General features: G+C 47.5%; 1 protein-coding gene across 3 annotated transcripts; it reads left to right on the top strand.

Moving 5' to 3' along the window:
• The first annotated feature begins 335 nt into the window (after positions 1-335).
• CRAT (carnitine O-acetyltransferase) lies at positions 336-15,995 on the top strand. 3 transcript variants are annotated; one of them, XM_088177500.1, is made up of 15 exons: positions 336-398; positions 2,306-2,421; positions 3,552-3,815; positions 4,241-4,359; positions 6,416-6,469; positions 7,322-7,487; positions 8,037-8,211; positions 8,657-8,835; positions 9,825-9,925; positions 10,110-10,229; positions 10,678-10,800; positions 10,932-11,067; positions 11,510-11,572; positions 12,057-12,194; positions 12,747-15,995. In XM_088177500.1, the coding sequence occupies exons 2-15, from the start codon at positions 2,389-2,391 to the stop codon at positions 12,960-12,962; spliced, it is 1,887 nt and encodes a 628-aa protein (XP_088033626.1). In that variant the 5' UTR covers positions 336-398; positions 2,306-2,388; the 3' UTR covers positions 12,963-15,995. The 3 variants fall into 3 exon arrangements, with proteins under 3 accessions (XP_088033626.1, XP_088033627.1, XP_088033628.1); XM_088177501.1 differs by lacking the exon at positions 2,306-2,421 and having other exon boundaries at positions 357-398; XM_088177502.1 differs by lacking the exons at positions 336-398; positions 2,306-2,421 and having other exon boundaries at positions 3,224-3,815.
• Positions 15,996-16,170: the final 175 nt, after the last annotated feature.

The following is a 16,170-nucleotide window of genomic DNA, read 5'->3' on the forward strand; positions in this document are numbered from 1 at the left end:
CCCTGCCGGCCACCGTCGCGCCTACGCCGCCATGTTTGTGCAGGGCGCGGCCCTTCCTGCCCACACGGGAGAAGGATGGGTGTGCACGAAGGGGAGTGGAGGCTTGGAGGGGCGAGAAGGAAGACAGGAATACTCTCCTCACCGTCTTCTGGAAGAGGAAGCGGAGAGAGGGACCGCAACACGGCTACTGACACCGGTCGCTGCGCTCCGTCCGCTCAAAGCATCACTCTGCCCTTCTCAAAGATGGCAACGCGGGATTCGCCCCACTCCAAGATGGCGGCGGGGAAGCCCCGCCCCGGGGCGGTGGAGCGGCGGCGGCGGCGGCGGCCGGGGTGTCCTTGCGGCGGGCCCGGGGCTCGGGGCGCGGGACCATGCTCGCCTTGGTGGCCAGGGCTGCGGTAAGAGCGACACCGGGAGGGGCAGCTCCGCCAGGACCGGTCGGGGATAGGGTCCGAGCTGGCGGCCGGGCTGGTCGAGGGTTCCTGCACCGGGCAGGGTACGGGGTGGGCGGGCGGGCGGCGAGCCCGGGTCTGTGCGGGGCCTTTAGCGGTGGTGCCGCTGTCGGGTCCAGCCCCGCTCCCCAGCCTGGAGTACGAGCCCGGTTCCCGGTCAGGACTGTGCGGCCGGGTGGGTTCGGATGGGCTTGGTGCCACCTGTCCCGGAGCGGGGCACGGGCCCTGCTGGTCAGTCCCCCACAGCCGCCGGTTCCTTGCCGTGCCTGGCGGCAGCGTGCACGGTAAAGCTGTCCAGGGTGGAGATGACAGTCCCAGAACTGTCGGGGGTGGAAGGTGTGGATCTCTGGAGATCGGCCTGTCTAACCCCCCTGCCATCGCAGGGTGTCCTACAGCAGGTGACACAGGAACGTGTCCAGGTGGGTTTGGAATGTCTCTAGAGTGGGAGGCTCCACGCCATCCCTGGACACTAGGGCACAGTGCTCTGCCATCCTCAATGTAAAAAAGTTATTCCTCATGTTGAGGGCAGGCTTTCTTGTGTTTTAGTCTACGGCCATTGCTCTCTCTCCTGTCACTGCACACCACTGAAGAGAGTCTGGCACCACCCTCTTGACGCCCACCTCGATGATATTTATATGGATTGTTGAGATTCCCTGTCAGCCTCCTCTTCTTCAGATTAAATAGGACGAATTTACACAGCCTCTCACTCTCCTCCATACGAGAGATACTCAAGTCCCTTAATTATCTTTATGTCCTCCTCTGGACCCTCTCCAGCAGTGCCTTGTCTTTCTTGTACTGAGATCTCCAGTTGGGGCTGATTTAAAAATAAAAGACAAACCTCTGACATCCTGACACTCAATGCTGTGGCTGTGCTAATAATCAGCTATGAAATTCCTTCTGACCCCAGCAGGTGGATTTCCTTTCCCACCAGCTTTGCAGGCACTGGAAAAGATTCTTTGCTGTGTTGGAACATGGCTTGGCAGCAATGCCAGCCCACAGGCTGGCCCTGTTTGTACATCCTGCTCCACTGGTGTTCGTTTTCCTGCTGCTTGTGGGGAGGGTTGGGCTGTCCCCTCTGGTTTGCTGCCAGCTGCCTCCTCAGGTCTGATCACTGCTCCTCCTCCCACCAAATCCTTGAGTTTAACCCCAAACCAAACAAGCAGGGGACAGAAAAGAGGAAGATAACAAATGCATTCCACATTTTAACATACAGTGGCTTCCATGGGTTTGTTTTGGGATTTTCATTGTTACCACATGGAAAATCTGCAGCTGTTTGTTTGGAATCATCATACTCTATTCAAGCTGTGCAGAGCAGACTGTGCTTGTCTGCCCTCAATTCATTAGACATGAAGGAGGGGCTGATATTCCTTGTGACTGCATGGCACTCTCATTGCTTTGCCGTGGAGATACTTTTTGGTTAGTTTCATTTTTTATTTTTTTTCCTAAGAGTTGACAACCCAGAACTGCCCAGAGTCTCAGCTTGCAGTAATGACCACACATGCATGGGGAGTGAAGGCAGTTCAGGTACTGCCCATGGTGCCACCTCCAGGACATAAACTGGGGTCTCTCCTGCCTTATGTCCAGGTATCTCTCCCAGCAGCCACAGTAGTTTCAGGGTCCAGGCAAAGGCTGAAGGAACAGCATCCCCACTTCTGCGGTAATTGGAGCACAGAGCTCGGGCAGAGAGAGGCTCTAGCCAGGTATCGATCAGCTGCCCAGAGGGGCACCTTCAGGGCAGTTGTCGCAACCCAGTGGTCTGATAATACCTGTCCCCTGTCGGGGCTGTGCCAGCCCTTGAGCCCTCTGATCGGAGCAGTCATGTGGCAGTTGGCTAATGAGGTGACGCCCTGCAGGGGCAGCACATTGTCAGGTGGAAGAGGAGACCCACACAGGCCACAGGAGGGAGAGGTTTACGGGCTTTTCTGTCCTACCAGCCATGGATAGGCTGAAGCAGAAGCAAGCAGAGAAGGTACAGTATGCCCAAGCTGCTACGATCAACACCTTTCTTTTCCTCCCAGTCCCACTCTTCTTTCATGCTTCAGTAATTCCTCCTCCTATTGTTTTTCTCATTCCTTTTCCAAACCTCAATCTCACAGCTCTTCCCAGGTCCCACAAAGACCTAACTGCCCAAAACCACGCAGTTTCTGGGGGGGCTTTGTAATCTTGTAGATTTAGCCCTTTCTTTTCTGTGCTTAACAGCTGGGTGGAGGTGTGGGACAGCTATTTTCTCACTGCTTTAGAAGCCAAAGGGAATGTTCTCAGTGGCTTTGCATTCTCAATATACTGACAATGCAAAGTCCAGAGTCCTGCAGGAGTGTCTGATTTAGTAGCTTAATGGGAGAGGGAGGTGCAGAGGGAACTGGAAACCTTGAGAGTACTATTGAAAACATCTTCAAACTGAAGAATGTCCAACCCTGTTGATCCAAAAGGATGTTGTTATTCTTTTTGGGGAAAACTGGTGGGTTGATTTCCTGGTGAACACTTGGGTTTGCTCTGTTATATTTCTCCAGCCAGGGAACAGGTTGGTGCTTTCTAAGGCTTTTGCTCTCACATGACCCAACTGGATCTCAGGAGCCTTTTGGCATCACCCACAATCTCCTGAATAGGCAGAGAAGAGGCATTTTAATCTTTCCCCAAACTTAGCTAAATTCTGCCTGCTCAAAGCCAAAAGGGTAGTTTGCTTTGGCACAAGGGTTCTGCTTTTTAGCCTTACACTTTTGTAAGAAATAATGAAAGTTTCTGATAGTACACATAAGAGGATTATTTTTTTCACAACTTTTTTCCCACTTACCATGGGATGGAGGGGTTTGACTTTGTCCGTCGTATGGAGACTCTCAGCTGGAAGGTGTCCAGAGAGTTGGGAGATGTGTTGTCATCCCAGCAGCATTTTCTCTGAGAAGCTGAGAATAGGAATCTTGGGAGATGCAGTTTCTCTTTCACAGCTTTCCTGGATGTCCTGCACCCTCTCCAGCACTGTGCTCTGCTCCCAGGCTGGGACACCCATGTGCCCACAGAGAGCCTGGGATGGAGACTCCTAGATCCAGGTTCTTTGCTACCTCAGGGGAAGTTTTGTCTCGACATTTACTCTGTGCTTTTCAGGCCAGGCCCTGTGGCCTGCTGAAGCAGACAGCTCTAAACAAGATCCCAGGCAGATTCCAGCTGCACCAGGAAGCGCTGCCCTACCTGCCCGTGCCACCACTGCAGCAGACCCTGGATCGGTACCTGCTGGCCCTGCAGCCCATCGTCAGCCCCGAGGAGCTGAGCCACACGCAGGAGCTGGTGGCTGAGTTCCGCAAGCCGGGAGGCGTCGGAGAGAGGCTGCAGAAAGGCCTGGAGAGAAGAGCCAAGAAAACAGAGAACTGGGTAGGTCAGGGCTCTGGCCCCAGCTCTGGTTAGGGAGGGTGGAGGGCTGATGTGCATCTTTTCCCTGTCCTGGCTGCATGCACTGACACCTGTGTTTTAATGGCATCACCTCCCTGACCAGTTTGCTGCTCATCTCCCCAAGCTGTGCAAACTTCTAACCAGGACTTGGGTGAGCACATCAGGGAGTCACTGGCCCTGCTTGAACCTATCAGCATCACACAGCTGCCCCAAGAAGCTGAAGGAAACCCTCTGCTTAAGCCCTGCAACAAAAGCCCCCCATGCCTTGCTCAAATCCTTATTTCCCTTTCTGCCCGCATAGTACAGACCCCAAACACTTTGTTTGCAAAGTGTGGGACAGAACTGGGAGCAGCCAGGCTTGGCTTGGGCAGCAGCAGCTCCCTGCATGTTTTCTTTCTCCATCCCAGCTCTCAGACTGGTGGCTGAAGACAGCTTACCTGGAATATCGCCTGCCAGTTGTGGTCCACTCCAGCCCAGGTGTGGTTTTACCCAAGCAGGATTTTCTGGATCGACAAGGTCAGCTCAGGTAAAATCCTTTTCTACCTTCCCTTAGGTTATAGGTGGGATGAGCTTTCTGTGCTCAACAGGGATGAGGGTATTAAGATAGATTGGGAATGAGTAATTACAATGTGGTCCCCTGGTCTGAGCTGTCTCTGCTGTAAGGGCAAGGCTGCCAGGCTGTAAGGAAACTCCTGGTTGCACCAGACTAAATATTTAATCAGGGGAGAAAACCAGAGAGTCTAGTGGTTCAGGTTTTAAACAGGGACTGAGAAACTACGTTTAGATCTTTGCTCAAGCACAGATCTTCACTGCAAAATGGTCCAATCACTGGCTGGAGGCATTTTGAGGATGTACTGGAGGCACTGTGGTTGTGTGTGCAGATAGAGGAGGCATAAAAAGAACCCAGGCACGTAAAGGAAATCACCCAGAAATGCCTCTGGAGTTTGCTAGTTTATAGGGATGGGGGAGCCTGACAGAGACTGTCCCCTATTGTGATTCATGGTTTGGGAAACTTCACAGTGACCCATCTTTCCACTCCAAGCTTTTCCTTGCAATCAGACCCTGCCATGCTCTCCTTTCCTCGTGGGCTCCCTTTAATTTTTAACCACCACTAGGATAGTGTTTTGAATCCACCTGCAAAACTTTAGCACCAACCTTTACACAGTTACCTTTGCCACAGATACCAGTCAGCACTGTCCTGGCAGATCAAAAGTACCAGCCAAGGGATCAGTGAGGCTGGGAATAAATCCTCCTTCCCACTCCCCGATACACCTGATCACAGGATTAGCCTTACAACAGTGCAAGAGTACACAAATGTCTTGAAAGCTTTCTGTCCTATTATTCACTCTTAAGTTTTCCAAATAATCTGGAGAATTGCAAGTGCCCAACCAGTGGAATTCAGCAGCTGCATAAGAAGGTTGGCTCCTGTGTAAAGTACAATCTAAATGTGTGTTTGGGTAGTTTGTGGCTGTACAAAGAAGTTTGACAGTGCAGCTTGAAACTAAAGCTTCCAAAAGCAGAAGGCAAATTTGGAAAGTGGTGGTTTTTTACTCCTTAACCTGGCAAAACTGCTGGCTGAAAACAAGTCAGTCAGCTTCCCCCCTCTCTTCGAGCCCAAACTCTGCTTCCAGGCTGTTCATTCTCTGGAAGGAAATAGACTCTCTCACTGGCATTTCCCTCATGTTTTGCAATAAGGCTGAGAAATTTTCATTGAAAACTACTTTGCAGAATATTTCACAGAACCCTTAGTTTCTCGGAGTTGTGTCCTTTGATCTTTCCCAGGGATGGGAAGGCTGAGCCAATCTCAAGGATACTGCCTGCAAATGCCAAATGTTGGCACCACCTCACTCAGGCAGCACAACCTCCTGTCCCAGTGACCTCCTTCCTTCAGGGACAGGTGGGAGCTCCCATGTCAGAGAAGGCCAATCTGTCACTTCCAGCTAAGCAGCTTGATGTGGCTTGTCACAGCCCTGCTGGGAGCTGGCATTGGCAGTGTTTCTGTTGATCCTGGTAAACACAACATCTCAGTGTCCACATGCAGTACATCTGCTTTATTTCCAAGCCCTCAATGCTAGAGGAAGGTTCTCCGGACTTGTGTTAGCAGCAGGATATTCCCTGGGGTAGGAATTCAGTCAGCAGTGGTGTTTTGGATGCAAGGGAGAAACAGCTGCACCTTGGCATGACGCTCCAAGGTGGCCCCCAGCCAGAGAAGGGCAGAAATCTCCTTCTCTTGGTGCTGTTTTAATGCTGAGAATCAGAACTCAGATGTGATAAATTCATAACACATCAGTAGCAAACACTGCTGTTAGAGGGTCATTAATGCATGACCTGTCCAGAGTTCCTCGGCTGTATAGTAATACACATAAAAAAAGAAAGTGCCACATGGTACGACTTTCCAGCAATCTCAAGTCACAGCCCAGAGTGGCTGTGTCAGTGAACCAGAGATGGGCACAACAGGGGCTTGGCAGAAATGCTGAGCTTTCAAGGAGCAGAGAACATCTCTGCTAATCCTCCTCAGCTCGTCCCTCAGCCCCAGACAGTCTCTGCTTGATCTCAGCTTGTTACATTTGGTATTTTTCCAGGTTTGCTGCCAAGCTGATCGAGGGTATCCTGGATTTCAAGACCATGATTGACAAGTGAGTTACTGACCCTCCTGAGAGCTCACACCTTCCTTAATGTCAGAGAGGCTGAGTCCATAAATCTCCCACGAAGAAAGGCAAGAGATGACAGTACATACTTGAAAAGACATACTGTAATCCCCAGCACTGCTCACTGTCACAGTCCCCTCCAGTGGAAAAAAGCAAACTTAACTCTTCTGTCTTCACGTTGTTTACCTTATGGGAACGTGCTTGGAGGGAGCGAGCACAACTGACAGTCCCATGGAGCTTTGCACTTCTGTTTGCTCACAGGCCAAGCTACCATTCAGGCAGCAGGAATCTAAGTCTCTAATTTTGGGTTCCTGGTGTTTCTCATCTCCCAGCTAGATGTGACAAGCTCTAGAGAAATTTGTTCCTCCCTTACCCTTTATCTTTCAGTCATCAGCAAATCTCTGCTGGACATGCCTTATTTAAGGTCCAAAAATATGTTTATCAACACCAACAGCCAGACAAAGTTCAGGGTAGTTGGAATATGACTGCAGAAGGGAGTGATTGAGCCCCTGCCTAGTTACTGAGTCATATCAGCACATCAGACACTCGTCACTCAGAACTACAGCCATGGAGTAGGTCCAGAGATCTGATTCTGGTGTCACAGAAAGGACTATTTTTTCCCCTTCCCAAATGAAAGGCCAGCAAACAGACATTTTTTTGTAGCCTGTACTAAGAAAGCTGATAGGAATGGGGAAGGACAACCCCTTTTTATGCCTCCAACACTTAGGTTTTGCTAGGGTGAGTGAGTGGCTGCAGGGCTGAGCATGTAACCTGTGTGGGGAGCACAGGTGTGCTCACACTGATTTGTTCTCTCCTTCTTCCTTACCTTGCTGTGTCCAGTGAGACCCTTCCAGTGGAGTACATGGGTGGGAAGCCCCTGTGTATGAACCAGTACTACCAGATCCTCTCATCCTGCCGCATTCCCGGGCCCAAGCGGGACTCCATTGTCAACTACGCCAAAGGCAAAAAGCAGTCCAGACACATCACAGTCGTTCACAACTTCCAGGTAGGGCAGCTGCTGGGTTTTCAAGGTTTGTTGAGGTGCAGGTGTCCCTTTTGCTAGCTGTTATCCAGAGGAAAGGGAATAACAAAGTCTCTGCCCACAAGGTTTGCCTCACCAGGGATTTGTTCCTGCTCTGTTTATCACCTTCGGCCAGCAGCAGAATTGCCATGTGTAAGCAACAGACTAGAGACAGAAAAATACTGTCTTCCTCTGTTTCTTGTCACTGTCTCTCAAAGCCCAGAGACCATGTCTCAACTGGAAACTGAAAGTGGAAATTGGAAAACAAACCCTCCCACTGCAACTTAATCTCAGAAACAGGAATTCCTCATTGGTCCTTGTTACCTTGGCTTCATAAAACCAAGACTGTATTTATGCCCTGCAAGGGAAGCTGGACTTGGGTCTCTCAATTCTCAGCATCCTTCAAAGGTCTTGCAAGCTGAGTTCAGCCAGGTCTTACCTTCTCAAAGCAGCTGTTCCCAGTTTCTGAAGTTGGACAATAATTATCTTCTCTCACATTCTGTCTCTGTCCTCGTCTCCTCTTCTCACCTTTAGTTCTTTGAACTGGATGTTTACAACAGTGATGGATCTCCCCTTACTGCTGACCAGCTCTTCATTCAGCTGGAGAAGATTTGGAACACCTCCCTCCAAACAAACAAAGAACCTATTGGGATCCTCACCACCAACCACCGAAACAGCTGGGCAAAAGCCTACAACAACCTCCTGAAAGGTCTGTAGAGCCCCTAACACACAAGTGCTTACAAACACTGCAGATTCTTGAATAACAAACCTCACTACTATGCTCTGCTCAGGTCTTTCTTTTGGAAGCTTGTTTTGGACAGGTAACATGAGCTTTCCACCTTGAAGAAGCAATCATTGCAATCTATTGTAATTTTTTGGTTGGAAGGTACAGATTCAAAGTGTGAAGTTTAGTGAAATCCCTGAGTTTGTTGCCTTACAGATGGGTAGGGTGTAAGAAAAGTGAAGAAAGGAGGGTGAATGCAACATGTTCACACCTGTAACAACCCAGCTGGCTGCAATTACAATAGCTGTGTACACTCCCACTGAGGTACAGTGGGAACCCAACACCACGTCCTTCAAACTCAACTCTTTCAAATTTCCGTCTCCTTCCAGTGACACAACTTCCTCTTACTCACGGTTCATTTCTCTCCCAGACAAGACCAACAAGGAGTCCGTGCGTGTGATTGAGAAGAGCATCTGCACCGTGTGCCTGGACGCCCCCATGCCCCGGGTGTCTGACGACATCTACAAGAGCCGCGTGGCCGCGCAGATGCTGCACGGCGGCGGCAGCCGCTTCAACAGCGGCAACCGCTGGTTCGACAAAACCCTGCAGGTAAGACCCGGTGCTCTAAAGGTGCCCAAGAGGTGGCTCTGGAGGTGTTTCCTGAGACTACAAAAGTCCAAAAAATCCCAGGAACCTTTCGCACTCTCATGTCAAGAGAGTGGATGAACAAGGGAGACAGGGAGTGGTGGCTGACGGAGTGAGATCCTGTGGTTCCCCCTGCAGTCACCAGCACTCGTTGCTGCCTCAGGGACTTGTTTCTTTTCTGCCTCTGCCCACGTTTATTCAGTGCAGCAGGTCTTTGTGTTCCTTATAAATCAATTTTCTGCCTGCGGTGAACAATGCCTCGTCTGCTCGGAGGCAGCCCAAACGATGGGAGGTCTGTTCCTTGGATCTCCTCCAGGCTTGTCACTTTTCCTGGTTCTGCCAGAAGCTGCCCAATGGCATTTTGTTTTGTTTTTTGAAACATGCACTGCCATTCCACAGCATCTCTCTGATCTCTTCTCCATTCAGTCTTGTTAAAATCCTTCAACAGCAGCTGCTGTTGGAGCTTTTCCTAGTTGGTATATCCTGGCTTGTGGATTGTAGCAATGGTGCTTTAGAGGACTCTTCTCATACCTGCTGAACTCTTCATAGTGTTTTCAGCTGTTTTGTTCCCATTTGGAACTCTTCACCAAGGGGATAAACTTTAAATGTTCAAGCTGATTGAAAAGTAAGGGTAAGCCAGCGTGTGGCAATGCTATTCCTGTACTGTGGGTGCTCTCAGTAAATCAGAACCATTGAACCTCTGTATGGCCAAAGCACTGAGCATACCAATATGTCAGTCACACCCTTACTCAGGGAATTTTGCAGAACTGTAACAGTGCTGTCAGATCTTCTGCACCTGCTGAAAGGCTTCCACTGCTGTCCTGCTGAAGGAGACCTTTCAGTGTGCAAGGACAGGCTCTGATACAGACAGGGAAACACTGAGGTCTCTCTGGGTATCTTCTGCCTCACACACTGCCAGTCTTCTACACTGTCCTCTCGTGCTTCTCTGCCAGTTCATCATTGCTGAAGATGGCTCCTGTGGTCTCGTCTATGAGCATGCTCCCTCCGAAGGCCCACCCATCGTTGCTCTTCTGGATCACATTGTGCAGTTCACGTGAGTCCTGCCCCTGCTTTTCCTCAGCATGGGAGATCCCTTGTTGGCACTGTGAGGGGTCTGTCAGGCTGTGAGCATTGTCACAAGGTGTTAGGGTCTCCTGTGCATTTCTATCCAGGCTCTGGCTTTCCTAGCTGAGCCTCATGCCAAAGGTCTGGTCAAACAGAATCATTTCTCTGTGCAGGAAAAATCCCGAGGTGGGCAAATCACCCACAGTTCCTCTGCCAATGCCCAAAAAGCTGCGGTTTAACATCACCCCAGAAATCAAGAATGACATAGAGAATGCAAAGCAAAACCTCAACATGTGAGTATGAAGCAGTGGAGAAGTGGGTGGGTGACTGAGGGAGTAATTCATGTCCCTCTTTGGAGCCTGTCAGTGGTTTAAATGAGGCTTTCCCCACTGCAGCCAGGGAGCTTTCCCAGTGACTTCTGGGCTCAACAGCATTGAGCTGAGCTGGAAAGCACTGCCAGGAATAAGGTCAGAGTTGCTGGAAAGGGGTTATTACTGATTCATCCTATTTGCTAAGAAAGAGCAAGACTTTACTGGATCTAGCTAAGAGTACTGGAGCATAAACACACACGACCTCTGTGATGCTGCCCAAAGAGATCTATGTGTGCTGGAGCTCTCTGTCCCTGCATAGGTCAGATCCAGATGGCCTGTTCCCTCTGAGCCTCGTGAAAGCAAATCCATTCCTCTGTGTTTCAAGAATGAGCAACAAACAAAGCAACAGTTCCTCTTTCTTTCCTCATAGATTGGTCGAAGATCTGGATATCAAAGTCATGGTCTTTCATCAATTTGGGAAAGGTTTTCCCAAGTCAGAGAAGATCAGCCCTGATGCTTTTATCCAGCTGGCCTTGCAGCTGGCATACTACAGGTAAGACCTCCCATAGGTCATTCCTCCACCTCCTCACTGACAGACTCAAACACATGAACTTGATAAAGGTGGCACAGACAAGGCTCTCCCAGGGCAGAGTCACCTGTGTGTGTTTCTCCTCCCTGTCCCAGGATGTACGGCCACGCCTGTGCCACGTACGAGAGCGCGTCACTGCGGATGTTCCGCCTGGGCCGCACCGACACCATCCGCTCCGCCTCTGTGGCCTCCCTCAAGTTTGTGCAATCCATGGACAGCCCTGACAAATCGGTGAGGATCTCAAAGAAGTGGAGTAAGAGGAATCCAGAAAAGAGAAAAGCTGCTTATTGGGTTAACCCTGTGTCATCTGGTTTCAGCTAAGGAGGGCTGCGCCCCATATTGAGCTGAACCGTAGCTTGCAGTATCTTTACACATCAGGGGTTTGATTTTTCTGTCACATGTACTGAAAAAACATCGTGTGGATGTTTCTGAGCCCACCAAAAAGTCCCTTGTAAGGCTGTTCAGCTACTCAAACTAAGTTCTGCTACTGATGGATGACCTCTATTCAGAATGAAGTAACGCTGCCAAACAAAATGATGTAAAAATTAAATCTAGTAAATATAAATTAGTTTCATACAGACACACAAAGCAGAAATGTCCTCCATCCTAGAGAATTCCCAAAATGAGGTTCTCCATTCTGGAGAAAAACTTAAACAGATCTGTGTGTTCTCAGGACCAGGAGAAAGCAGACCTGCTGAGGAGAGCCACACAGGCCCACAGGGAATACACAGACATGGTGAGTGTCCTTGGGATTTACCCAGCAAATGAGAGTTCTGGGGAAAGACAAGACCTGAACACAACAGTGTGGTTATTAGTGTTGCAAAGGCCTGACTCTGATCTGACAGTGCTCTATGGCCACAGACTGAATCCTCTCCAGCTGGTATGTTAAGTGTCCCTTGTGACTGGCCTAAAGGAGAGAATCAAGTATTACAATAGCTTAATTTCATACCATCACTGTTGCTGATAAATGCTGAAGTTGCACAAGGAGCCCTTAAACCGGAGGGAGTCCATGGGCAGGAACTGTAAGGTTGTTTCCACTGGTGTGATTAATTTCAGTCCTTACAGACAAGACTATTGGTCTTAAAGGCAAGATCTAGTTTCTTTCTAACTTTAAACATTTAGAGACTTTTTAGAAGTGTTCTTTTCTTTAACCCAAAGAAATTGTTTTGCTCACTTGCTGCTGGCCTGGCTTTCATGTATCCATCCTTGCTTTCCTCCAGGCCATACGGGGCAATGCAATAGACCGGCACCTGCTGGGGCTGAAGCTCCAGGCGATCGAGGACCTGGTGAGCATTCCTGAGCTCTTCATGGACACAGCCTATGCTGTTGCAATGCACTTCAAGCTCTCAACCAGCCAGGTACAACTCATCTGAGCCAGGAGCACTCTCTGTTGCTTTTCATGCTTTCCTTCTCCATGTTTCTGTTCAGTTCCTTTCTGTTAGAAACTCATCTACATTGGGTCAGAAATTTCTAAGCTGGCTGCCAATCCCGTAAAGCTACAGATCTGATCTTACACCTGCCACAGTCCCTCACAGACATTTAAAACACTAACATAACCAAAGCCAGGATCACCAAGAGTGTTTGGTGTTTAAGTCCAAGTGAGATCAATGAAGTCAGCAGCCACAACAGTTTAGTGTTAAGTGCTGTGCTCTGATTCTTACTGAATAGTTCTACTTGTGACTTAGAAGCTTACCCTGGGGGGAAGCAGTCCTCTGCAAATGCAGAGGAAAACACATGGCTGCTAAATGGCAGGATCCAGCACTTGTGGTGGGAGGTGAGCTTGACCAAAGATCCTTCAAGAGCAGTTGAATGAGATTTATTGAGTTTCTTCTGTTGACAGAGCTGTTTGCATTTGATGGTTTCATTTTTCTCTGACTGGTCAGAAGGTTTTAATCACATTGTCTCCACAGGTCCCAGCCAAGACAGATTGTGTGATGTGTTTTGGTCCCGTGGTTCCAGATGGCTATGGAGTCTGTTACAACCCTATGGAGGAACACATCAACTTTGCAATTTCAGCCTTCAATAGCTGTGCTGACACAAACACAGCCCGCATGGCACATTATCTTGAGAAAGCACTGCTAGACATGAGGATCTTGCTCCAGGCTGCTCCCAAATCCAAACTGTAAGAGGGAAACCCCCCCAGTGAAACAGGCTATCCCTGATGCACTGAAGCTTCCAGTTCCTCAGAAAACGATTCAGAGAACAGCTTGCCTTGGAACCTAAGAAGATATCTACCATGTGTTTTCAGCAAGATTTACAGAAGAGCCACGTGCAGATACCAGACTCTGTAGTGAGAGGAAACTCTGTCTCAAACCAAAGTAGACCTGACAGGGCTTCTCCCATCAATGCAAAATGCACCTTCCTGTCCTCAAAGACTCAAATATGATTTTTATGAAAATTACTGTAAGGGAATACAGAAAGCAGTCCTTACCAGCATCTAAATCCATTTGGTGAGGAAGGTGGTTCTTGTCCGTGAAAAGCAGGGAATGCTTCTTGTATGATAGAACTACTGTAAGACCAAGTCTTTTTCCTGGTTTCATCTTCTGAAGAGCATCTTCCAATCTTGACTGAAGATTTTTCTACTGCTGCAGCAAAACTTCATCATTCAACTTCAGCAAGGGGAGAAGGAAGTTAATCCAGAGCAGATCCAGTCTCTTTAAGAGTACATTGCACTACTTATCCCAGACACTCCAACCAGTACAGGCTTTACAGGAATGTTCCCTTCCCCTTGTTCAGGACATTGGGATCTTGTTCCTCTTACACTGACCCTCTTAACAACAGAACATGACTCAATAGAAACTAAGGTGATTTTTACTGTTTCAGGTTATTTTTTTTTGTTGTTGATCTTGCTCTGGACTTCTTGTTAAGCTTCCTGCCAAAGTCCTACCACTGATCTTCCAGCCTACAGCTTTTCCCCATAAAGCTTCTACAAAACTCTCCTCATGTAAGTTTTTCCAGCTTTGGCTTTATGTACCTTCACATCTGCAGAGATGAGAAGGGATTTCCTATGCATTTAGCAGGACCCTTCCTCTATTGTACCTTTCTTTGGAGCTGAGGAAAAGAAAAAGATGCTGACTCTGTTCACTAACAAGCCTGATGTCCTTCAGGCACACACACATTAACCCAATGTGGTTTTACACCCTGCTTTCAGAAACACCATTTTTGTGCACAATGTTATGCCTGAGCTGTGGACAAATAAGGATGTTTCTGAACAGGAACTCCAGAACATGCTTCCATTCCTGGCCCACAGAGCTGAAATCTGTTAAAGGCCAAAGGAAAAACAGCTGCAGAAACCCTTCTTTCACATCACTCTGCTGTAACAAGGCAAAAAAATCTTGAAAAACGGGGAGAAAGCAGAGTACACATGGACCTGTAGGTTTTTTTCTGCACTGTGGCAGCCACTGTTCCTGCAGTAACAGCACAGCACCTTTTCTGCCACTTTGGGGAGTTATTTCTTACTGAAATATTACTCCAATTTGTGCCAGCTTTATTCTGTGAGAGAATGATCTCATATGATACTGTTTTTATGTCCAGTTGAAAAACTTGAGACAGTAAAAGTTTATATATAAATATTAACACATACAATGGTAGCATAGGAACTTCCAACCAATCTGTCAGAACCAAGTCAGAATCCTGACTACACTTTTATTTAGTAAAAATAAACTATATTACCATATGGTAATAAAGAATTCTAGTGCTATTTCTGCAGTAGGAATTCTGTATTTAAATTGCACACCCTTCAAGATGTGTCTGCTGAGATGTCACCATAAATAAGAAGCATTAGGAGTGTGATGGCCTGTTTTGTTAACAGGGAAATAATTGCAAGGGACATGATCAAAGTGCCTTGATGAACATGTATGAAGAAATTTGCACTAAAGCTTTTTAAAGTAAAAGAAGAAAAAATAATTCTAATTTGCTTCTCTAAAGATACAAGCCAATGCTTCGGCATTTTTTTCCTGAAAGGATGTTATTTCAAAGCTTTTATCTTATACCTAATAACAAACCTTAAAAGAGGAAAACTTAATTGAAACTCACCTGCACAGCCAGTGATTGTATTGAACTTGATTGAACTGCCACTTTCACATCATCTACATGGATTTAGTTGATCTTTTAGAAAATCTTGAATGGAGTGAGACAGCCTAAAAACATGAATAGGAGCACTACAGACCTGCAAGCAGAAACCTCTGCTCTAGTGACTCCTCAGTATCAATCAGACTGAAAACTGCAAGAGGATACTCAGTATTATCAAACTCTGATTGTGTAAATACTACAGACAAGAACAAACTTCACTGGAATAACATCTGGATTTATGGAGCCTTTTACATGGAAAAAAAATATTCCTTTTGCCCAAGTAATCCTCCCCCCATACTGAATCCGCCTCTGTTGCTAGGGGATGAATTCTTTTTCCATGTCTGCAATGCCTTCAAGCACAAGCAGTGCCACTGAAGTATTTGAGACTGGCCCTTTTCCACTTCTGCCTCAAAGGGGAAGGCTCTCAAAGCAAAGTGCCTATTAAAGACTTAAGCATGTGCTGCTGAGGACTGTACCTCAAAAGATGGGATTGATCTATTCTGGATATCTCACTAGTTCAGCTGTGGGATACTGTACTAGAGTACAGCTGCAGGGAGCAGACAAAGAGATACAAGATTCATAAACCACCTAATGCATCCTTACTGATGCACAAAGCTGAAATTCAGATGAATGAGGCTGATTTTTAAAGTGTTTGAAAGGACACTAAAATCATTACAAGGTTTTTCCTTTAAAAAGTCTTTTCTTATAGTACAAGTTCTAAAATGTACTGTCCTTTTGGTTTGTATATTCTAGATTTTTTCAGTGTTGACTTAGTGAATACTGTTCTCCCTGTTTCTGATTGTTTTATCAAGAGATGTCCATTGACTAAAAGGCACAGTTAAGTAGAAGAAACTAAAGCTCCAGAAAAAAGACTGATTTGGAACAAATTATTTCAGAAATTCATAGACTAAAAATATTCAGATAACTCTTGGGCTATGAGTGCAATTTTTAACACAGCCTGGTAGGGTTGCATGTTTTGCTGATTAGCTGTGTTAAATACTGTTGGGTAGTGGGATCGGTGTCATGCAAAGTTTGGAAACGTTTGTTGAATAAACTGGGACACAATAAACAGATAAATGCTACAAAAAGGCTTAAATTTCCTTAAACACTGCAGAAGTTGCATAACTGCCCTTAGTGGGACAATGTTTGTGTGGGGATAGCAAGAACAGGGAACCACAGCATTCTGTCACCTTCCTTTTATTGTCATATCTCCATCCAGCCCCCTTGAGTATAGGGGAGGAAAAGAAAGCATCCGTTTGCAAA

This window comes from Sturnus vulgaris, chromosome 22 (assembly GCF_052056855.1).
Source record: "Sturnus vulgaris isolate bStuVul1 chromosome 22, bStuVul1.hap1, whole genome shotgun sequence".
Lineage (NCBI taxonomy): Eukaryota > Metazoa > Chordata > Aves > Passeriformes > Sturnidae > Sturnus > Sturnus vulgaris.

Coding starts and splice junctions, on each gene's coding strand:
- CRAT (XM_088177502.1), top strand. CDS start 3,375: ATGCAGTTTCTCTTTCACAGCTTTCCTGGATGTCCTGCACCCTCTCCA. Junction 4,360..6,415: donor GATCGACAAGGTCAGCTCAG/GTAAAATCCTTT, acceptor GTATTTTTCCAG/GTTTGCTGCCAAGCTGATCG. Junction 6,470..7,321: donor TTCAAGACCATGATTGACAA/GTGAGTTACTGA, acceptor TGCTGTGTCCAG/TGAGACCCTTCCAGTGGAGT.